At 38.2% G+C, this 25,380-nt stretch overlaps 1 protein-coding gene across 3 annotated transcripts in view; it reads left to right on the plus strand.

The window, feature by feature from the left end:
* The window catches only part of KLF12 (KLF transcription factor 12), a 441,551-nt gene that overhangs the window by 327,198 nt on the left and 88,973 nt on the right, over positions 1-25,380 (plus strand). For all 3 annotated transcript variants that reach the window (XM_059144589.1, XM_059144587.1, XM_059144588.1), the window contains one exon: positions 1,443-1,578. In XM_059144589.1, the coding sequence (XP_059000572.1) occupies positions 1,443-1,578 (136 nt within the window). The remainder of the gene's footprint in view (positions 1-1,442; positions 1,579-25,380) is intronic.

The following is a 25,380-nucleotide window of genomic DNA, read 5'->3' on the forward strand; positions in this document are numbered from 1 at the left end:
ACCACTGCTTTAGATTATTTGAATGATTTTCTCTTTCAACTAACATTTATGAGGCACTTCTTTGTTAAAAAATACATTTTGGTATGTTTATATTTACAGACAGAATATATGTCAAGTATACTAAAGCAGTGGGTTCAAAAGATGAAAGTTCCTTCCTGACCAAGTTTAGTTAGAAATATGTGGAAACTCTCTTGATTTTTCTCTTTGTATTTTACGTATTGGGTAGAATCACGAGAAATTGTCTTTTTGTGGGTTTAAAAAAAAAGGTAAAATATCACCATTTCCCAGTGTTTCTACCTAATGTATAATTTATAATAATAAAGAAATGATTTGAGAAAAAAAATTATAAGCATACCCAGATGTCATCGTAACCATGATTTTAAGTGTATTTTGCTTTCCTTTGCAAACAGTGGTGGTTTTAGAAATTTCTTGTAGGCAGGTTTGAAGAGCCAACAGTCTGGCTGCCGCTGGCTGAGGCTGAAGTCATATATTTTAATAATGTGATTGCGTAGCTTGTGCAATACTTTTAATTTAGAAGCTGTGCTTATTTTGTGCTTGAGGTGAGGGCTGATGGAAATCTTAGATGGCGGTGGATACTAAAACTGTTCACTGGGAGGAGGAAGTGGAAATGAAATCTAAATTTTAAAAATATGCATTCACATATTAAATGTTGATGGCAATCCTTTCATTTGAAAGGATCTGATTGTCTCAGTCCACAGGGGTCACAGACCATCGGGCTATTTCTTGCTTTGTTGGCAAGTTTACAGAGGGAGGAGAATTGTATCTGGAAATGCCTTTCTGAAAAATGAAATCGAAATGGAGATGAACACTTTCTAGCACATAAAACATAGCCACTGTCCTTTTTGTGTGCTCTAGATCTCTACTTAGAACAGTAATGAACTGTGAGACAGTATTCATTCAAGTATGAAAAATACCTAGAACTTGATGCTCGTCTTGTAAACCTTGTTTTTCCTTAAGCTTATTATGAGAGCTGCAGGTAGATAAAATCTCCTCTCCCTTGGCTCTCCACCTTCCAGGGAATGTGCTAACCAGTAGTGAAATGGCCAGAACTCTGGCAGCAGAAGCAAGAAAGAAGAGCCAGGGGGTTGCAGAGTAATTCAAGAGCTACCTAATCAGTTTCTGACCACTCAAGAGTTGGTAATGTTGTAGATTTTATAGTTCGTCTTCTGTAATCGTCCCCTGAAACTGGAGAGCCGAAGGAGGTTCTGTAAATCAAATGAACAAGGAAAAAAAAAAAAAAAAAAAAGTCCGTAAATGCTCAGTGCATAAAATGCACCACTTTCATGGATTCCTGGGATTTCCAGAGAGTTCCCTGTGCGTGATAGGCATAGGTGAGAGATGGCGTGCTTGATGTTGGTCCAGGACGAGGTGAACTTTGTGCACACTAATTTTAATTCATTATATATGCCTTTTTTCCCCAGCACAAATGGACCCCCGAGGCCTATCTCCCAGACAGAGTAAAAGTGACAGTGACGATGATGACCTGCCAAATGTGACCTTAGATAGCGTTAATGAGACTGGATCTACGGCCCTTTCCATAGCCAGAGCAGTACAAGAGTAAGTACCACGTTCTCAGGATGAAATGAGACTCGCCGAGGTGTGCACTGGGTAATGGAAGCAGCAGTACCTCCTGTTCCCGGGACTTGCCCCTCTCGCTCGCGACGGGCTCGCGCGTCGGCATCCTTCCGCCCTGGCTTACGTTCTCTGGGAGCAGGTTAGGCATGAAGTATTTTGCGTAGTTGAAAATCTGTGCGTCTATTAGAAATGAGGCGTCTGTGCATCTCTGCTAATACCTCCTACCTCTTCTCCTTAACTCTGAAAAAAACACATTGTTCTTTTTGAATGTCACCATCCAATTACTGCCCTCATTGTTACCATTCATTTACAATAGTCGGGAGAAATAAAATATGGCAAGTATGATGATCTTGTTTTGATAGGAGAGTGCAGAACAGCTTTTCTGAAATGTTAAATTTGGAAGTTGATATCTCACCACTTTGAAAAATCAGAATCGTGTGTGATTTTTGAAAAGATCTTTTCTCTCTCCTTATATCCGGACCATCGAGTTAGATTTCATCCTTGTTAATCAAAGATAGTTGCTTTTCCATCATTGTCGATTCGGAATCTAGAATCGAACCGGTGGCTAGTCCTTGTATATTTTTTCTCTGGAATAATTTTTAATAACATAATCTTACATAAGAGTAGGACTTAAATCACCACTGCTGTTGCTAGCACGTGAGTTATCGGGTCACTGAAAATGATCTTAGTCACTTTCCATATTTTAATTCATTTTCCCAAATATTGACTAAGTTGTGACTCTGCTCTGTGCTTTAGTCTTTGAAATCTTTAAAACACACACACACACACACACACACACACACACACGACTGACATTTTAGAATTTAAAGCATATGTGTGTGTGTAAAGTGAATATGTTTCTATGTTCCATGGGTCATACATAGTATATATTTATGTGATATATATCTGTGCACACATACAAATACATATGGTATGTTAAGGGAAATAGGATATAATGGATCTAAAATGAAATTTGGAGTCAGAAACATATGAATTCAAATTTACATTTAAGCTCTAATGGTTATGTGACTTTGGCAAGTTATTTAAGCACTCTGAGATGTTTCTTCATCTGTATAAGAAAATCAATATACTTACCTTGTAGCCTGGTATGAGGATGTAATATAGTAATAAGATATAAAAATCAAGTCACAGAATTTTGGTACATAGAAGGCTTCAATTGACTATGGACTTAGTATTATAATTATTTATATAATAGTGTGTAGTATATGACAACTAGGAAATTAATGTGTAGAAAATGTTGTTATTCTAATTGTACAAATGAAAACACTCAGAATCAGAGAAGTTAAATGACTCCTCCAAAGTCCTATAATAAGTAGTAGTAAGACAAAAGTTTGGACTTCTGACTCCCAAAACAGAGCTTTTCCTAACAGTACCTGTCGTGTTTGTTTCCAGTAATATTCTTGTACTTCACCACCTATAAAAAGCATTGTTTCACTCAAATAACTGGTTATAGTCACTTAGTTTCTCCAAAGCAAATGTTCATTTGCCAGGATAGGCATGGAATCAAAGGGGTTGCTGAAATCATGTTTGAAATGATGGCAGTCTGAGTCACCTCATTGCTCATTCAGTGATCAGCACAGTTTAGTATGGTTTTGTGTGACCTAAATCTTAAGATCCATCTTTAAAATTAGACTAAATGATGACAGGCTTCAATCCTAAAATGAATAGTACATTTCAAAGACATTTTAGTCATATTATTTTCCTATATCATTATAATACATGTATAATTTCTGTGTGTGTGTGTGTCTGTATGTGTATGTGTGTGCATGTGTGTGTGTGTTTACAGAGGTGGGTGTGCTTTTTGTTAATTCAGACTTTAAAGTTGGGAACTATAATTATGAAAATCTAAATTATGTTTACTTTATTTGGGACTCGGCATATAATGACATTAATTTTTTAAACATAACTATTTTTTTTTTTGCTTTTAATATTATGTGCTTATAATATGTAGTGTATTTTAATGTGAAATGTTTAATAGCAGCCTCAAGAACTGGAACCTCATTTTCAGCCTAACCTCTCAGGCTTGCTTTGTGAAAACATTTTCAAGGCACAGTAGCTTGTATAACTGCATATGCCTGCCTTTATTACTGTTTCAAAAGTTGCCTGTGTATCTAGGGAAATGCCAAATTCATTATTCATGTAAGTGTTTTCATTAAACGATTAGTAAAGAATACTGAGCCGTCACCTGGGAAGCCCAAGAACGCCAGGACCCATCAATAGTTAATTAAGTCTCTTTCAAGACGCAGTGTGTATATGTAAACACCAGGAAGTGAGAAGATAGTGTTAGATGAAGCAAAAAGAATGCTCTGCCGAGACCTCTTAAATATGGGTGTATTTCAAAACTTAAAGTAATACACTGAGGAAAATTTTATTCTGGGACAAATAAATATATAATCCTTGTTAGACACATTAAAAAAAAAAAAAAATCTCTACTTAGGTTTACCCGAAGTTAACTTTCAATGTATGTCTTTCTGCTTCTCTCTTAGTTTCTCCTTGATTCTTTAATGCATATTGCTGTTGGTGATTTTCTGTTTTCGCTTTTCCTGTTTGCCTTTGGAACTTGATGCCTTCTGTTAACTCAAAAGCTATCAAACAAAAATTCCAGTGTACTAGGGTCAATAAAATAATACATTAATAATAGTGTAAAACATCAGCTTGGCATATACGAGATGAAAGGATTTCAAAAAAGACACCTGTTGACCTCTTCCCTGTACTTGCAAAACTTTCTTGAGAGAGTTAGATTCAGAAGTCTATCTACAGATAGAGAGGCAATGGCATCAAAGGGTTATGTTTATTAGAGGTAGCATACTTTCAAAGCCTTGGGCAACCAGGACACAGTTGGCTTTCCCATCAAAGGGAAAAGGAATCATGGTTTAGGAAGTGTTCCAAGGTGGGCCTCTTATTCATTGGCCACCAGTGAAGTGTTAATCAAGGAGGAGAAGAAGATGAGGAAGGAGGATATCAGGGAAGATTGACACTAGAAATGGATGAAACTGCCTTGTCCTTGACCTGTCCTTACAACAAGATGCTGACCCGCAGGGTAGATGTTCTTGTCTTCTTTCCCATTCAGGTGCAGAGTCTTGTCCATAACCACTGTAGTTTGAGTTTTTAATTAAGTGACTTACATTATTGACATTAGTATATCAACATAGCATAAACCTTAACATATAAATATATATAATATATATTTTTCTAAATGACTGTTACTGTGCATTTTACTGTTTTTGTTTTATTTGTTATTTTTTTTAAGATTTATTTTTTCTGGGTGGGGGAGGGATACAGGGAGAGAGGGCAAGGGCTGAGCATAGACTTGCCACGGGGGCTGGATCTCAGCACCCTGAGATCGTGACCTGAGACAAAATCACGAGTTGGGCGCTTAACTGATTGTGTCAGCCAGGCGCCCTTGTGTTTTACTTGGTTTTTTTTTTTTTTTTTTTTTTTTAATGAACTTTTAATTCTTTAGTTTAAGAAGTGTTTCCTTTGATTTGAAACGCAGAAGTTGTTAGGCAAAATGGCATCCTCCCCGCCAGATACTAGATATTTCTGTCTTTAAATAAAAAGGAACATCACTTGGTACTAGAGCAGCAACCTGAGGTCACTTTGATGTATTTAGATTTATATAGTGAGGTTCCTGAACTATGCTTGGACTAATCATTTCAGCCATTTTCATTAATTTGCTTGATTATTGTTTATCAGCTTGGGATCCGTGAATTCAAAGACAATGGAAAAAGCCACAGACAGGCCCACACACAGTCTCTGCCCTTTTCTTGTTTTAACTGTACAGATACTGTCCAAGTCAGAAACCGTGTGTTCAATAATTCTGACAAAGCCAAATTCCAGCAATTCATAGAACATCTGTTTTGTTTTGGTCTGGTTTTTTTTTCCCCCCGATGGTAAAATAGGGTCGTTACCCTTAACAACTTGACAAACATAATTATGAAATAAGTGTTTGGAAAAAGAGAAGTACAGGCGCATGATGAGAGCAAATTATTGTAATTAACTCTCGCCCCAGGCAAAACAATGATATTTTTTAAAATAGGTACAGTTTGGCTGTGTTACCCAGACCCTCTAATTTCAGTCTCCCTTTTTAATTCTTTCTCTCTAATTCCAAATATTCATACTCCTCGTTGGTTAACAGGAGTAGAATAATCAACTTCATACAAACCAAAGTGTAAGTGAATGAGAATATCTCCTGAGAGAAATTTCAATATAACCAGGAAAAAACCTTAACCTAGAAGAATAGGGACCAAGACACAGGCATGCCCTGTTTTCCTAAGTTCCCGTTACGCCACTCTGCTTTTATGAAAGACCTGTTAGCACCTGTTTTTGCTAACTGAAAGAAAGTGAAAGAGGATTTTCATCTTTACGAAAAAGATGAACAGCAAAAATAGTGTTCAGTGTGGGGTTTTGTTGTTGTTGTTTGTTGTTGTTGTTGTTGTTGTTAGTTTGTTTGTTTTTTTGTTTGTTTTTGCAGTAAGCCCTTAGAGAAGCAAGGAGGCATACTCTAACCAGAGAGAACAGCCCCACCAGACTCCCTCTGGGAGCCACACCCAGCATCTCAGCACCAGAGCTTTGAGCTGTGTCTGTGAGCAGCCATGGTTTATCTCCACTTACCGTGTGCCTCCATCAGCAAGATGGGTTCTTAAGGTGTCACAGAGGCCTTAGCGAGGGGGTCTGAGAGTCTGGGAATGCTCCAGAACTCTTCCAATTAAGTTAATGGTCATTGCCTCTTCGCTCTACGCCATTTTGGCTTACAAAATGTTTCATAGGAACGTTCTCCTTTTGAGTATTAGGGGAATCCTGTATTAGTACTTTCAGTAAGAGCAAGAGTGGAGGAGGAGGGAAGCGTTTGAAGATGTAGAGGAAATATACCTGTGTTACTCAGTGTCAGTCCTTAGAGAATTGGTGCATGCGTGTTCCTGTTTAACTCCCACCACAGCTGAGGAGCCTACCCTCTCTGATCTTTATTATAACTCTCAGAGGAAAGAAAAGCAAAAAATGTGTAGCATTAGTAACTTTGTGCTTTGGCTACCTTCCCTGATACTTGCTACTTAATAAAAGGATATTCCTTTTAAATGGTTCATTGTCAAGTACATTTAAGCTAATCAAAACACTTCACTGTCCTCCTCTCCCTGTTTTTATTACAGTTGACCCTTGAACACAGGGTTGAATTATGAAGATCCACTTACACGTGGACTTTTTTTGGTAAATACAGTAGAATACTGGAAATGTGTTTTCTCTTCCTTATGATTTTTCTTAATATTGTCTTTGCTCTAGCATACTTCATTGCAAGGATATAGTATGTCATACATATGCAAAATGTGTATTAATTGACTGATTATGTTACTGATAAGGCTTCCAGTCAACAGCAGGCTATTAGTAGCTAAGCGTAGAGGTAGTCAGAAGTTACCTGTGGATTTTTGACTGCACAGGGGGGTCAGCATCCCAACCCCAGTTGTTCAAGGGCCAACTTGGTATTGCTCGTGTGAAGGTCCCTTCTCCCAAAAAACTGCTTGAATTTCTGGAAATGAAGAGTATTATGATCTTTAGCACATTTTCACTTGAATGATCTTTAAAAGAACAGGTATGGTAGAAAGATATCCTATTGTTATTTCAAACTTTGTTGCTAGTTCAGACATCATAGTTCTTAATTTTAGAAAAGTGCATTTAATGATAAAAGGTCAGAAATCGTGAGTGGTATTTTTTTGGTTTTATTTTCATTTTTCTTGGTCTGAACTTCTTGAACACACCCACTCCTCTTTCTCTTAATGTCCTCCTGTATGATTGTGTTAATGTCTTTTAAATTACAGTAGAGATCGGTACAAGAAATGAGGAAGAAAAGTGAAAACCAAGCAATTGTAACTGACAGCCTACTTTTTGGCAGATACTATGAAAACTCGTGTAGTTCTCATTTAATTTGCCCTGTGATCCTGTTTTTATCATGCAAATAAAGAAATGGAAACCCAGAGAGGTTTACTCTATCCCCAGAGGTCCTACAGCTGATAATTTGCAGAGCTCATATTCGTTTCCAAGTTTGTCTGACTATAAACCCATATTCCTTTATGAAGACAGCTACTGTCTTTATGTTGTGGCTTTAATATCTCGAAACTGCCAACTATCTAAAGCCAAGTTCTTTGAACTTCAAATCCCAGCAAGTACACATTTTTATAAAATAATTTCAGATTGTTTCATCTTTAAACTCATTGTTACTTTAAATATAATCTGATATGGAAAAAATAATTATATCCTGTACCCTCTCAGGATTTTCTTTTCAAAAAGTTATTCCACTTCTATAAATCACACATTATATGGAAGTGTGAGGAAATAAAATATGAACATATTAGTGTTTTTCATTATAAACTTCACTGGTACTATTTTATTTAAAGAAATTACTGGGGAAAACGTGGTTTCAAGTGTGTTTTAATATACACATACATGCTGACATTCCCAAAACCAAAAAATGAACATCCCTTATAGAATTGCTTTCTGCCAATCTATAAAAGGAAAGGTTTGTCCAAGGGTTAACATCGTCCTGGGTCATCTTATTTTGCACCCTTCGACTGAAAGATTTGAGAGGACTTGGATCATGTGCCTCTCCTCATCTGCTGATTAGAATGAACCCAACTGAGCTAATAGTGCTTGGAGAAAAAGCCAGAGAGCACGACCTGTCAAAGGACTTATGTTTTTCTTCTCAAATCTTTCCTGGATTCTTATCTCCTTAAGAGAAGCTATAGGTCATTTAATAAGCCTAACATGTTTGGGACCCTTTCAGGTCCCCCCACTTCCTTTCCTACCAAAGAAACAGCGATGATTCCCCTCAGTAGTTGGAACTCTAAATCTATCATGGCTGACACGGGCTCTACTGATGGGTAAATCTGAGAGGTGCCCATTCCCTTGCCAGGGGAGATAAATGTTTTGGGGTTGCTATTCTTTTGAAAGAGCTCAGAAAGAGCTGCTGATTTTCCGTGAATGAACACAGATAAAGTCCAACATGTATGCTTAGCCTGCCTCTCAGCCCATCAGTCTCCCATGCCTGAAAAAAAACAATTAAAATAGCGATCACTGAATATCTTAGTCCCTTGAGTGTTTAATACCAAAATGGAGCCCATCGCACCCACACACAGTCCCATATATCTGCCTTTGGTGGGACACTCTTTGTCCCTCCTTAAATTAAGAAAAGCGGGGTGAGCTTTGGCCAACAATTTGATATTTGAATTGTTTCATGAAGTACCGGATTTTTTTTTTTAAGATTTTATTTATTTGACCGACAGAGATCACAAGTAGGCAGAGAGGCAGGCAGAGAGAAGAGAGAGCAGGAAGCAGGCTCCCTGCTGAGCCGAGAGCCCGATGCGGGACTCGATCCCAGCACCCTGGGATCATGACCTGAGCCAAAGGCAGAGGCTTTAACCCCCTGAGCCACCCAGGCACCCATGAAGTACCAGATTAAGTGACCCGTTCATTTGGTGCATGGTTAATTACTTTATTCAACCCTGTGTTACACGCTGAGGATAGGATGAATGGTTCATAGTACCTTAGCACAGGGAGCTCAGCATCGAAATGTAAGAGGTGAAGCGAAGCACGATATGATAAAAGCATAGGAAGGGCTGCCTGAGAAAACAGAGGGGTACATATAACTCAGACTGGAATAGGTAAGGCCATCGATGTGCAGTAGGGGTGCAGCCGTTTCTGATGACTGGTGCAGAGGTGAGTGTAGCAGGGAGATGGGGAGGTGACTTCGGACCTGATCAGGAAGGGGGAAATGTATTCTGTCGACAATAGGGAGATGTGGATTTGTCGGCACATCGGTCTCAAGGAAGCTGCACGTGGTTGTGCAGGTGAAACACCGTGTGTCCCAAACGGTCCTATTTACATCGTTGTGGATGTGAATAGTCTGCCTGAATATCCGCGGTTTCCATGGTTAGACCCAGGAGCCCATGGTGTACAGGTATGTAAGTAGTGGTGGCGATGGGAGGAGACAGACAAGAAGCACGTATCTCTGAGGAAGGTAAGTGCGACGGAGGTCGTGCGGGGGAGGTTGGGGAAGCCAGATAAGGGCGTTAGGCTGTGTGGATGTGGAAGAGAGGGTTCACTGTTTCCTTAAGATGTTCCAGAAAGAAATCTCTAATAAGACTGTGTTTTTTGAAAGACCTGAAGAAGGTCAGGGCACAAAGAGATCTAAAGGGAGAACTTTCAAGGGAATAACAACTGCAGAGACTCTAAGACAGGAATATTCTGGAATGAGTAAACAAACTGACCAACTGGAGGACATTAGTTAAAATTCCTTGATCTTGGGGCACCTGGGTGGCTCAGTGGGTTAAGCCTCTGCCTTCGGCTCAGGTCATGATCTCAGGGTCCTGGGATTGAGCCCCACATGGGGCTCTCTGCTCAGCGGGGAGTCTGCTTCCCCTTCTCTCTCTGCCTGCTGCTCTACCTACTTCTGATCTCTCTCTGTCAAATAAATAAGATCTTTAAAAAACAAAAAAAATTCCTTGATCTTACAGAAGAAACTGAGCTCCGTAGATACCGACGAATTCTTCCAGCATTCCGTCCCTAGGGAGAGGGGCTCAGGACTGAATATTTTTATCCCTTCATACTTTTCCCTCTAGGCTGTGATAAAAATTCCCTTTTTCTAAGGGAATCTGCAGTTATTCAACCAAAACAAGAATCAAAAAGCCACCCCCCCCAAAAAATGCAAAACCAATTTCCCTTTCAAAATATTTGTTTACTTTGTACTTCTTTCTGACTTGGGTACTCGAAACCTAGTTTCATATCCCCCTGCCCCCCACGATGATTCAAAAATATCCATTATCCCAGCAAGTTTTAAAAAATATATTATTATTGTACTTTCTGTAGCCATTAAGAACTTTTTCCCTAAAAATGATATAGCTATTCTTTCAAGTAAAAGCTTATCCTCAAAAATTTTTGTGTACAAATCTTTTTGATCATTAAAAAAATAAAATGAAATAAAAAAGAACATATCATATATGAAAGCCACTACCCAGGTATTACTATCTTCTGGGTACTATAGATATAAACAGATTAATTTTAGCCTTTCTAACCACTTGGAAATTATTGGGTTAACTATATGTTGATTTTTTTTTTTTAAACTGTCATGCCTCATTTTAATGTGAATGTACTATTTCTTGGTGATCAATTTAAAAATAGAAATCAGGCTTTTTAAGACCAAACTTTTTGTTTTATTTTTATTTTAAGGGGATTCCAAAGTTACATCATGGATAGAATTGATGAGCCACTTCTACTTGACGGTGGCTACACATTTTTGCTACTTTGATATTTATATATTTTTTAGTATTAGTAATTTCTGAGATGATTCATAATTTGAAATATGTTGACATTTCATGTGGTCATACAGTATATATATACTCCAAACTGATTGCAAGTATTAATATGCTTTTAATTGTTGACATACTTCTCTATGTGAGATCTTTATATAGCTTTTTTTTTTTTTTTTTTGGCTATATGTTCTACCTATAATCACATTGCAAATTTATGTACACCATTTATATTTCTCATATATATTCCTAATGGGTGTAACTTGTGAGTATAGATAGTCATTTCTCATGCATTTTTGATGTGTGTTGACATAGATACTCAGTGATAATGTTGAAATATTAATAAGTTTCGCTACAAGTTCCCAGAACTATTCATCACTATTTCATTTATTAATGTAGTCAGAGAAAGTACACATGATAGAAAACCATACTGTAATATATTTGAAATTAACTCAATTCACCAGGATTGAAGGATCTCTTCTATTTTCAGTCAAATGCTCTAGACACTCTCTTTTCTTATTACTCTTTATGAGTTATAGCCATTGTACCATAATTTTCCTTTACTTTATAGCACTTTCCCACACACTTGAATCTCATTGAATACATTCACTTACATGCATCAAAGGAAAGTAAAAAATTGAAGGATTCGTTTTCAAGGAGAACCTGCTGCTACACAGAAAAATCTAGTACAGATGGAAAAAGATAGCTTGGATAAGAGTGAATCTTACCAGGTTGACGTTTTACCATGATATTTTGCCATCCACTTACATAATTGCATAGTTGAGGGTCACCATCCAGCGGAGATGTAAGACATCAAGCATCATGGCTCATCTTAGAAAGTAAACCCCAAACCATGTGTGCTTAGTAATGGTAGAAATGCCAGCAAATATTCCTGATTGATTTTCTGAAAAATTACTAGTGTACAGGAAAGAATTCCACACTTAATTTAGAAGTAATGGGCGCCTCGGTGGCTCAGTGGGTTAAAGCCTCTGCCTTCTGCTCAGGTCATGATCTCAGGGTCCTGGGATCGAGCCCCACATCAGGCTCTCTGCTCAGTAGGGAGCCTGCTTCCCCTGCTCTCTCTCTCTTTGCCTGCCTCTCTGCCTACTTGTGATCTCCATCAAATAAATAAATAAAATCTTTAAAAAGAGAGAGAGAAGTAATTACATATTCTTAGCTAAATGAATCATTTTACCAATGTAATTTTTAACATTAGACCGACTCAAATACTACTTCTCGATAGAATTCTGGATCTTGAATAAAATTCTTTCTGTGAATCTGTTTATGTCCCTAACCTACCCATCTACCCACCTCCATTTCATTCCGGTTACTTTTGGCTGTAAATAACAGTAAGCCTTACTAGAGCACTTGAACATGGGAGTCTTTTTTCCAGTGAACAGGAAGTCTAGGATAAACAGGACAGGCCGGTGGAGGTGTGCAGAATGTCCTGAAGGTGTCTTCTCTCTTCCAGTCTTGCTGCTCCTCCCTTGTGGTTTCCTTCCTACCGGTTGCACGGATTGGCTCCATCTTCAGGCACCCTGTCCTTATTCCAATCACAAGGGGAGAAGTGAGACTACAAGCCAAGTACCAGAGGAGCATACCAGCCAACTGTGGCACTTTTTTAAAAAAAGATTTTCTTTATTTGAGAGAACGGGCAAGTGAGAGAGAACGCGAAGTAGGGAGGGAAAAGGCAGAGGGAGAGGGAGAAGCAGGCTCCCCACTGAGCAGGGAGCCCCAGGGCTCAGTCCCAGGACCCTGGCATCAGGACCTGAGCCGAAGCCACCCAAGTCTCCTTACTCTGTCTCTTTTCAAAAGTTGTCCCAGGAGCCCCACCCTGTGACTTCTGCCTGCCTCTCATTGACCAAACCTGGTTTGCCTGTTCCCAATTATTGGAATATGGCTAAGGGGAAAGAAAACTATGGCGAGGACTGAGTTTAGTAAACCAGCATCGTCTGCCACCAAACTTAAAGTTTACTTCTTAAGAAAAATGTGGTACCACCCCAAACCCAATGTCAAGGTGTTTTTTTTTTTTTTTTTTTTTTTTTTTTCCCTTTAAAAAAAAAAAAAAATCAGTCACCTGTTGCCACTCTAATGCTGTACAGACAGCCACTCCAGAACCCTGTGGTCTACTACTGTAGGGATTGACTTTTCTTCGATGCATCAGCTTGTTGGTTGGGGCAGGTCTACAGGTTGTTGGAGCAGCACTAGTCATTGTCTCTCATTTTTCCAAACCCAACAGACGACTTGTGTCATGTGTTTCTCATGGCGGTGGCTAGAGTGTAAGAAGGCAACCCAATTGTACAAACACATTTTAAGCCACTGCCTATGGCACTCATCTGCCAACATCCCATGGCCAGACCAAGGCCACATGGCCTACCCTAGCATCAGTGTGGGAGGAACCATATTTCTTCCTGGAGATGGGAAGCTTTAGGACAGTGTTGACTTATGTACTAATATTTTAGAAAAGAATACGTACTAATATTTTAGAAAAGAAAGGCTGTTGTTTCTAGAAGCTATTAAAATTAGCTAATACACCTGTATTAAAAATCTAATTTACTAAGTTTTGGTAAATTTTAGTCATGTTTTCTGATAAAATTTCCAGGTGGTTCTGGTAGGTCTTGTAAATTCTTCCCCATAGATTCACTTAATGATGTATTTTTTAAAAATCAGTAATAACAAGTATATTTATTATGTCTTTGTATCTAAATTTCATATGGTAAATTCTTATCTCCAGGGTTTATACTCTCAGAAGTGTTCCATTTTGCTAAGTATAATAGAAGGTATTACTAAAATGTAGTGCTTAAGCAGCTGATTCCAGCTGAATAAGCCAAATCTGTGAAATGTAATTATGATCAGTTTTTAAACCTAAATTAATGTTGATTAATCTCTTACCATATACAGAATGGCTAAAAATAGCATCAGCTTATTTGCCTTTTTCCTCTGATTTCTGGAATTCTATAGCTATGAGCTATAACAGAGACAAAAGACAAATAAAGCAAAATTATACAGAGAATTTAAAATAAAATTTTGGAGCTAAAATTTCATAACCATGTAGCAAAATATGTATCGGTCTCCAATTCTGCATCTATTTTCCATTTTGTTCTATATGTGTAATCACTGTTATAAGTGAGAGAAAACATGAGATTGATTCTCGTAGAATATCCACTTTCTGATGCAAATATAAAAACTAATTTCAAATTGTACATTTAGAGGAAATTTTCTAATACCTGATAGGAAAGTGCAAGCAAGAAAATTGTTAGAAAATATAAATGACTTTTTTTTAGAATCAGGAGGTTAAAATATCTTCTTGCCAGCTTTTACTGGGTAGATTACATTGTGAGGTTACAATATAATTTTTCACTATATCTTTTAATGAGAGTTATTTATCCAAGTCAAGTCAGAAGACCGGTAAATGTTTTATAATATAAGAATATACAGCAAAGAGGAGCCTGGGGTGGCTTGGTCGGTTAGGCATCTGCTTCTGGCTCAGGTCATGATCCTAGAGTTCCTAATTGAACCCTGCATCGGACTCCCTGCTCAGTGGAGAGTCTGCTTCTTCCTCTCCCCCTACGCTCATGCCACTTGTTCTCTCGTGCTCTCTCTCTCTCAAATAAATGAATAAATAAAAATCTTTAAAAAAAATTCTTAAAAAAAAATTAAAAAAAAAAAAGATATCCAGCAAAATTAGAAATTGTTCAAGAAAACAAACAAGATATTTCCTGAATTGAAACCAGGTAATCTCTTTACATACTAAAATCAACCAGGTTTTTAGAAATATGATTATATCTTTGGCTTTTTACTCCTACATTCTTACCCATGCTTCCAAACTGACACTACTTTGAAACAAATGTGGAATTGTGTAAATCTTGCCTCATGTATATCTTGAAAAGTTCAAGATTATACAAGGGATTGCATTAAAAAATTAGTCATAAAAATAACTTAATGGTCACATGCCCCCAAATCAGGAAGAATATATTGGAAGTTATTGAAGCAGTGTAGACATGAGCGACTCCAGGCCTGGACCAGGGTGTCAGTGGCCTTTGAATGTGTATCAGTGACAGTAACAGTACATATTTAAAAATGTAGTGTTTTGTGGTTCCCAATTTATTTTTATAAATCTGTCTCATAGTGATTCTTAATACAGCAATGTCTGGATTTTCTTACTTTACAGATGAGGAAAATGAGAGTTGAAGTGGGAGCTGACTGGCATCATAGACCTGATAAGGAGTGTTACCAGTGGTGCCCAATTAGATGTGATTTTCCACTACATGTTAAAAGGGCTCTTTCCTGTATTCTGTCTTGAAGGAAAAGATTTCTGATAAGTATTTTAAAGAAATGATGGATAGTTTGAGTGATAGCTAACTAGACGGAATGGTAAGATGAAGGCAGAAGGAATGGCTGTGCCCTTGAGCTGAATAACATAATTGAGAGGAGTGGGTAGAGGAGTTCAATACAACGAAACTCCCCAGCGGAGCCTTCCTATTGGTGTTTGGAGGTCTAGAACAGGAACTGATGAAAAAGGACTAGAAATATAGGAAGGGAGGCAGTGGCATAGGGACAATTAGTGAGGTTCATTTTTATTTTTTGAGGTATTATTTGTATATAATAAAACACTCTAAGGCTACAGTTCAAGGGGTTTCACAATTGCATATATTCCTGTAACTGCTACCCAAATGAAGATTTCATTAACAGCAAAGTTGTCTTGTATCCCTACCCCCCATAAACTCACTGTTTCCTCCCAACCCCCAAACAACCACTTTCCAGTGTCTGTCACCATCATTAATTCTAGACCTTCATTTATGAGTTGTATGCGATGTATTCTTTTGTTTCAGTCTTCTTTCACTTGGTGTTTTTGAGATTCTTGCGCATCATTGGGTTGCTCAGTGGTTTTATGTACTCACTTATCCATGCACCTTGGAGCTGTTTCCAGTTTGAGCTCTTACAGAAAGGCACTATGAACATTCATGGGCAGCTCTTCTGTGGACATAACGTTTTCGTTTCTCTCAAATAAACATCTAGGAGAGGAATTGCTGGGTCAAAAGAAGATGCATGTTTATCTTTATAAGAAACTGCCCAATAGTTTTCCAAGTAATACATCTTTTTATATTCCCACCTGTGGTGCCTGGGAGCTCTAGTCGTTCTGCATCTTCAACTACCTTTGGTATTGATAGTCTTTTTTTTTTTTTTTAAGGCATTCTCTCTATATTTAAAATGGGGTCTGTTTAATTCTTTTTTTTTTTAAGATTTTATTTATTTATTTGACAGACAGAGTTCACAAGTAGGCAGAGAGGCAGGCAGAGAGAGAAGAAGGGAAGCAGGCTCCCCGCTGAGCAGAGAGCCCGAAGCGGGGCTCGATCCGAGAACCCTGGGATCATGAGCTGAGCCGAAGGCAGAGGCTTTAACCCACTGAGCCACCCAGCTGCCCCGGGTCTGTTTAATTCTTCACAGTGAAGAACAAGATGCCAAGGACTTGGTTTTGGAAGATCTGCAGCGAGGAGTCAGCTGAAGGAAGGAAAGATGAAGTTCAACAAAGAGAAGCACCAAGAAAATAGGGAAGAGTGATTTTCAGCCAGATCCTGCTCCCCTGAAGTCCCAGGAGGGTGAAAAATGAGAAATCCAATCAATTTAGAGGGGAAAAAAAAGTGAACTACAGTGAATACAGATCTGCTTGAGTTGTGAAAAGGACCTTTAAGCTTGGATAAAGCGGGTTAATAGGAAGGAGTCCTGAGCGCTTAAGGAGCAGGAACCTAAGATTTTACGGAAGCAAATGCAGAAATGTCTCTGTGAGGGGAAGATGAGAAGATGATAATCAGAGCAGTGACAGTCATTTGTGGATAGACTAGACATCTACCCAGCATGAAAAGAAAGTTTGAATGAATCATTCAAATAATTACGTTTGAAAAAAACACTTTAGTTACCACATGTTTTTGTCTACATGTGTAAAATAAAGTTGCTTATCTGATAATCATCTGGATAAACTAATTCAGATAACAATTAGGAATTTTCAAATTCAAAATATGCTTATTTAAAGGCCCAGTGTATGCCAGAGTCATTTTTATCTTCTTTCTATTTTCATTTTCATCTTTGTCTTCTTATTCCCATGCACTTTGAACTCTTCTTCCTTTGATCTTTTAACTTTAGACATGAATAAATATTTGTAAACTTTAAACCCTAAATGTAGGTTAGGTCTTGGTTCATTCCAGTGAGAAAATGAGCTTTTCTTTTAGGAATAGTCCTTTTATTTGGTAACTCTATAACCTTCTATCTCTTCTGGATTAGAGATATGAGAGTCTTATAAGTACTTTACATATTTCTGTGCTTATAAAGTACCCAGCAACCACAGTTACTTCTTTATATTACATAGAACCAAGATCATAAAATCAAATTAGCAGATAAACATTACTGATTCATCAAGGTACTCCTAACATATTGCTGTGAGTGGCAGCACTGTTCAACGTAATGACATGATAAGCATCAAAAGGGAATTACTTCATTCCTATATGTCATTCATTCGATATTTCTTGAACATTTGCTGTGTGGAAGACACCATGCTAGACTTTGTGGAGGAGACAAGTAGAGAATGTCATCTTTAATATGCCAAGAGTGATTTCATTTTCTGTCCGCTATGATATCTAGGATATTTGTATTCAAAGAAAAACTTCTAGTGAATTAAAGTTTTGCTATGCATTGCAGTAATTTCTGTTACCTTTCATGGATGCGCCCATTTATTGAACATTGAATATATGCCAAGAAATCAGCTGTCATTATGGAAGGTCTCCCTGGGTCAGGCAAAACTGTATCAAAGGGGGAAAAAAACAATTCAAGATTGTCTCAAGGGTCTTCCCAGCTTAGGGGGTATAAAATCATCAGTACTTTCTTGTTAGCAAATTTGATGCTTGTAAAACCCAGATTTTGTTCATCTTGAAGCCAGTTTTAATGAAGTAGAGCAAAGCAGAATAACATGGCTTTAGCTGGAGGCAGAGGGTACAAAAATATATATTGTGCAGGGCAGAGCAAGAGTAGGTAAGCACTCTAATAAATTTGTTGATCTAATTGTTTCTTTATGTTGTGGGCCAGTTAAAAAGAAAGTAAACCTTGCACAGGGCAGGTTAAACATTCCTTCGTGGCTCTTACACCTTCTACATGTGGTATCTTTTAAGGAATATGGGGGATTGGAGATGGTATTAAAGGTCAGAATGATCCGCTGGCAGCTTGGATGGTTAAAGTTTTTGAAATTCCTTCATCAGGAAAAAGGAAAACTCAAGGATGTTTTCAAAGTTATGTTTAAACAAATTGAATGTTATCAGAAAACAGGCAGGGTTGAGCTGTGTTTCAATTGGGATTATTTATGGAGAGAGAGAGAGAGAGCAGACTCCACATTAGATGTTTAAATTTGCTTTACTAAATATATTCATAGGTGTGTGCAACTGTGTACTTGCAATTTTTTTTAAAGGCTATTCCAATATACGACAGAGAACGGGTTTAGAGGTGACTTAAGGTTGCTGCCTATACGCTGCCACTGTTAAGAAGTGGACCGAGATAGAACATGTCACCTAATCTCTGGAGATCTTTTCTCTAACCAGAAAACAAAGGGTTTGGACTGAATTTTCTCTCAGTTCCTATTTAGGTCTGTTATATACCGAGTGAGGGACGTATTAACATACTTGAAAGACCTGAGCCCTCCTCAGTCATTGTAACTTCTGGAGACCATCCGGTGTCTTTTTCCATTGAATTGTGGGACTTTACTGATAAGTGTGTATTCCTCCTGCGCTCTAATGATACATGATAATTGTGTCTAGAATGACAGCTTCGCTTTAAGTTGGAAAGTGTGCATTGTGGTTTAGCACAGTTTGGTTCACATTTCTATATTTGTTCTTTAATAATCAATTACTTGAATTTAATCAATTTGGAGTTTGGGTTGTAAAAATAATGTCAAGTAAGATTTAATTGAACGGTAATAGGGGATTTATAAACATACCATTAAAAAGTGTCAAGAACCTTAACTTGTGAAAAATATTAATCAAGAAGACAGTAGTTGATAATAAAAAGCAATCCAGATCCAGGAAATTCATTGACATCACAGGTCCAAGCCCACTCACTGTTACTGTGAACTAACAAAGGGAGTTTGTAGGCTGTGGACTCGGAAGGCGGAGATGGTATCCAGCGTCAGAAAAGCTGCTTTGGTGATGTTTTTCAAGATGGCACTTCCAGAGTTTCAGGTTTTAAGTGTTTAGGGTTCATCTTAATAAATCATATCTATTTTTAAAACTACAGGTATAACACAATCACATATAAGTGAGTTGCCTACCAATAGTTTTATGAACTTGGAGCCTACGGCTGTGTTAGTTTACACGGCCAGATTATCTCATTTGAAGGCAGATCACAAAGCAGATCTCCTACCGTCTCTGTTCATATGTTTGAAGTTTCCAGGCATGCGGTTCTTGAGAAGGTGAATGCAAGAACTTGGCACATGGCCCGTAATGTAGTAAAACCTCAATAAATGTTAGCTGGGCTGCTTTCTGTTCTCGCTTTTACTATCTATCATAGGTTATAAAGGTTGTCACTTCACACTAGTTCTTTTCAAATTCATGTCTACAGATGTCTGCTCGCATAAAATCGCACAGCTGAGTACGTTCCTAACGCACATGTGTGCCACACTGAAACGTCAGGCCGTGTCAGGCACATGTGTCCAGCACGTGCCCTCGCCGTGGCCTCACCGTCGGTTGTATAAGGACAAGTGGATGTCAAGCATGTGTAACCAAGATAATACACTGCGGATCATCTGGGTGCCTCTTTTCTAACTTGAATAACAAGGATAAATGATATGCACTTTCATATTTCATAGAAATTTGAAATTTCATAGAGATTTTTATTAATTCACTTTGCAACCAAAATTTCCATTACTCCTTTTTAGGCTTCAGGGTCATTGTTTTAGTCTGAAGGTATGACACAAATGTCGTTACCCAAACAGGTCTTACGTGTACAGCATGACACGTGCAAAAGACCTTTGTACAGATCAAGATACAGAGCATTTGTCCTGGAAGGTTCTTAAACCCCAAAATAGTCTTGGTTATTTTAGTACTTTTCCACCCAGGGAGGATCTCAGTTACTGTAATGGAAGTGATTCTGAGCTTGCAGGATACCCTGTGCAACATTCTGACGTCGGTAACTGAATTTCGGGGGTACAGGTTCATTCATACTCTCTAATTGAAACAGAATGCAGGGTAATTTGGATGCTGGCATTGTTATTACAAAAGCTATAGGATTTTAATATTTATCAAAACACATTGTTCTTTTTCTAGTCACTTAATGATAATTAAGGATTTTCCTTTATTGTGAGTAGATACTGCTTTTATCTCTTTTTACTTTGAAACTCCATAGACAATTTGATTGTAAAAAGACTTCTAGAACGAACAGTTTTCGTCCAAGTAACAGGTACACAGGGGTGGGTTAGGACTCGCCGCTGTGTTGGAATCGGTCTAGAGAAAAGACTGGAATTGGAGCTAACTAGTTGGCGTGTGTAACCTGCTGTAGCCATAGTGAATGACCTTCAAAATCTGGGTTTATTTATGCTTAAATTTGTCTTTGTCTCTGTAAGTATATAAATGAACATGGGAATTAAATGCCTGTCAGCATGAGGAGTAAAGCAGCTGAAAACAGCTGATTTTGATCAGTGGCTTGCCATGTTTGGTGTATACTACCGACCAAAATAGCAAATGCTGGGGAATAACTTTTGGGACTAGTCCAGGATGATGCCAGGAAGATAGAGTCCTATTTTGATGATTGTATACTCTAGTCCACAAGAATTGTAATTCCAGAGCAGTACCCATAGCATTTGATCTGACAAGAGAATGGAACCTCTTATGTCTTTTCTTACTCCCTTTCCCATCTCAAAAGAAAATTTGGGATAATTTACATCAATGTATTACTATGGTATAATTGGAAGATTCATGACTAGGCAAATAAAGTATAGGAAAAATAATGTAACAACAGTTAGATAAGGTGAAGGAAATGTTAATACCTACATATGCAGAACATAAGGTTCTGCATAATAAATACAGGCAGGAAGGGCACCTGGGTGGCTCAGTTGGTTAAGCCACTGCTTTCGGCTTAGGTCACGAACCCAGGGTCCTGGGATTGAGCCCCACATCAGGCTCCCTGCTTGGCAGAGAGCCTGCTTCTCCCTCTTCCTCTGCCTGCTGCTCTGCCTGTGCTTGCTCTCTGTCAAATAATAGAGGCAGGAGGCTAATGTGGCCCAGAATTCCTAAGGATCACTTCTGTAAGGCTTCACTCTAGGAGAATAGCCACAAAATTGCCCCAAAGAAACTGAATTTTTTGTTGACCTGACAGCTTTTTTGGAACGATAAACATTTAATATGGCAGGGAAAAAAATTCAGTTCAATGAGAAAAGGTGAAAAATTGCATTGAAATTCTGGTACAATATCATTTATATAAAAATATTCTAATTTTGACTGCATCCTTAGATACTAGTGTAATAAATTGTAGCTTTTGCTGCATGTGAGTAGACATGTGAATATACACTTGCATTAATTAAATCTGGTAAAAATGTCTATTCTGGCCTTATAAAATGTAAATTACACTTATCTACTCTATCATATTTTGTTTGTGTCTATTTAGAGAACTATTCAGGGAACTTTAAGAAAACAAAATAAGTGAAATTGGGGCTTTTTTAGGGATCTCGAGAGGAATGAAAATGAATTCTATTAAAATTTATTTCTGGTGAATTTGCAATGTAGGCGCATTTTCCCAGGGGCAGTTCCCCCTTTACATCAAAAATTTCTGGATCAGAATAGTGAATTTTTTATCCATGCAATGTGTTCTTTTTATTTCCTAGAAGAACAGCAGGGAGTTTCTTCTAAGAGAGAAGGTGATTTCTGGAAGCCCAGGGACTGGGTGTCTATCCTCCTGAATTTCAGTTCGGCCTCTGTGCTTTGCTCCTGCTGTTTCTAAGCTGCCCAGCCTCAGTACTCGTATCTGCAAAATGGAGATAAGGACCCCTCCTTCCTCTCCCTTTAAGACTGTGAGGTGGCGAGTTCTTCCGCTTCTTTGTATAACTGGGCTTCGGTGCACTGTGGCATTCTATGAAAATTCTCTAAGGATGCTTCAGTGAGTATTTGACTCTGGGACCGTGCCAACACTGTAATATTCGGTTTCAAACACCGCCCCCCACCCCAAGAGCGTTGGCATTTATTGCTACAAAGTAGTGTCAGCATGGGTCACTCCCCCAAATACTCAATAATTGGAAGGATTAACTTCCATTCTAATCGCTAAACTGTGCAATTAAAAAACAAAGTCAGAAAAACAAACTAAAGTTGTGACCGTTGTATTCGTTGGGAAAGACTGATGAGGGTTTCCAGTTACGTTCGGAAATCTTCAAGTAAGCATTGTAAATTTAGTAAAATTTACAATTTTAAAAATTATAAATTTTACAAATTTACAACTGTAAATTTTACTGTTTTAAGGAGAAGGACTACATGTAATGAAAAGATTGAGCAATTTTTCTTTCTTAAATGTCAGGATTACTTGCAAAAGTCCAACAAAGACATTTAAAACCAATTTTTGTAAGCACCTCTGGATTGCTAAAGTGTCTTTAGTTTATGAAATGAAACTTGAAAGATAGGCACCTTAATGTAAACAGTGAGTTGCAAAGAAGGAAGAAGAATGACATTTGCTGAGCAGTGATCATGGGCCAGGTACAACAGATCTTTTATCATCCCTGTATCTAGATGAGGTAGGTAATAATATTCTCACTTCCACAAAAAGAACCTAAAGTTGAATGAGTTTAGGCAACTCACACAAGATCACAGGTAGTGTGTTTTGAAACTAGGGTCCACATCTAGCCCTGTCAGACTCTGAAATCCCTTTTCCTTTACCTTCTGGATAAACTTGGGAGTTCTTAGCCCCTGCATGGCCAGAGTCTCACTCTGGGACCCTACGCAAGTTCTGTAGTGTTATTCTCACTCACGAGGGCGGTATGGACCCGAGGATCTGCCAAAGGCTTTTGGCTCTAAATTCCATCTGGATAGGAGAAAAGGAAACATGCATAGAATAGGTGTTCATTTCTGTCGGACAGACACCGTTGGGACACCCAGCAAGCCCCCAAACTTCTTAGGGTGCTTGTTTACAGAAGGCAAATGGAATAATTCCTCTGTTCCTGCTGCAAACTTCTGTGAGGATGAGATGAGCTAACATGTCTGAGGGTGTTCCGTAGATTCTAAGGTTCTTCCCAAATGTAAAGTATCACAGGACCAGCAGTCACAGGGTCACTTAAAGACCAACAATGGAGAATATCCATAGAAAAACAAAGTCAGGCAAACCTTCCCTTATTAGGATGCAATTTGTGAAACCATCGTGTTATTGGGAGCATTTATACTCTCAACTCACCATAGTAAAATGAAATCTCATGCCCAGTAGGTTTGAGTCTTCCTAATGACTCGAATTGCTACACTTTCAAGAAAATGGAGTCTTAATGGCTTTCAAAGCTAGACAATTATTTTGAAATACACAAACAGTGTGAATTTTTTTTTTTTTTTTTTTTTTTTTTTAGAAGGAAAACCAGTTTGGTGAGTCTACTGGTATAATATTGACTGTCCAGGCATGAAAACTCGTCAGTTTTCACTAGACTATAACTTTTATTCATATTGTAATTAGCAGAATATGTAGGTGCAAATTTCACACTTTATAAGAGCATTAATTACAGAGAATTTCTCTTTGTCTGACTGGTTATTTAATTTGCAGTCTAATACAGAAAGTTGAAATGCTCTGAAACAAAACTGCAAAAAGAGATGAAACCGATTTTACGGAAAGAACAAAGTCTTTTTGAAGAACCGGAAAGCGGACGTGTAGACAAAGGGAACGAGATGTGTGTTTGATACATGAGCACAGAGGTAGTTTCTGTGTGCCCAGTGCAGACGTGTCCTTTAGAGAACTGTCCTTAGCCCTTGCTGGGAACCACCCTGTGTCACTGCTCAGAATGTTTACGCCTAAAACACACATCTGCCTTCACATGCATCTGAGATGTGAGTATTGTTGGTTTCAATGTAGGCCATCATTTTGTGTCTTCATTGATTTCCTGAATGACAAAAAGCATGTGGAGAAAGAAACAAAAAGACCCTGAGAGGGATGACAAATTTGGGTTGAATTAGAGCTAACCGCTCAGATTCCCTGCTGTGTAACTTATAGAGATCAGTTGCTTTGAAACCCAAGATTTGAAATAAGTTTAATTACATGTAAGTTTCAAAAAGGAATATAATCACCTGCATTTGCCAAATTTAATATAGCAATAATTTTACTAGAGAAAAAGGTATTATAATAACAAATAGATAGACAACAAATTGCAGATTTGCATATCAAGAGCAAGGTAAATAGGGAAAATTTTAGTCAGTAATTATTTTTAGTAAATAAGATGTGTGTGGGCTAGGATGGGGAGCGCTGTTTCCCCTGGGTCCCTCTTGCTCTTCCTGCCTTTCTCTTTTCCAGGACTTTCTTCTAAATTTTAAGCTGTCGGCTATTTCCACTTCTTGCATATGAGGAATTTTTAATTATCATGGTAAGCACGGGGGGTCTTGTAGTAAAGAAAATGTACTGTGGTGTACCAAATTTTTGTCATTTTTTTGCCTAAAAATAAAACATTTTCTATGAACCATTTCACTGAATGGTCTTCCCATAAAATCACGCATCTCTGAGAACAGAAGTGTTAGGTCTGACGCACAGTGCCTGCATTCTGGAGCCAAACCCTTGGGTTCCAGTCCCAGAAGTGCCATGTATCAGCACTAAGATCCTGGCAAGTCACTTAATTTTTCGAGGTGCCAGCGTGTTTGTTTTTTCCACCTTTGAAACATGTAAAGCATCTAACTCCTATGGTGGCTGAGTGGGTTAAGTAAAACAACACTTGTGCTTAGCAGAGAGCCTGGCAGATAGTGCTCAAGAAATGCTCCCTTGGAGAACTGACTGGTTATTCAGTAAGCAGTTGGATGAATTAGCTGTGAGCACCATCTTTGTGAGACAGACTCTATTTTGCCCCAGAGAGACGACAGCTTGGGCATACACCTGAGATTAGAATACCAATCCTGCCTCATACCCCGTGACCCTGAACAAACTATATAACTTCTTGGAACTTGTTTCACCATCCGTAGAGTGTACCAAGGTTGTCCCATGGTTATTTTAAGGGTGAGAGATGAAAAGTGCCTAGAAAGAATAATACCGGCCAAATAGTAGGTGCTCAGTAAATTAGCTATACAATTGTTAAATATGGACGATATAACTCAGTTACTCAAGAATGAAGATTAGAGAGATAAATCTTGTAAATATAAACAAGAAGAAATTACCAAGAACACAAAACATATGCGAGAAATACACAATCTGGGGTGCCTGGGTGGCTCAGTCATTAAGCCTCTGCCTTCAGCTCTGGTCATGATCTCAGGATCCTGGGATCGAGCCCCACATCAGG

Source organism: Mustela lutreola, chromosome 13 (assembly GCF_030435805.1).
Source record: "Mustela lutreola isolate mMusLut2 chromosome 13, mMusLut2.pri, whole genome shotgun sequence".
Taxonomy (NCBI): Eukaryota; Metazoa; Chordata; class Mammalia; order Carnivora; family Mustelidae; genus Mustela; species Mustela lutreola.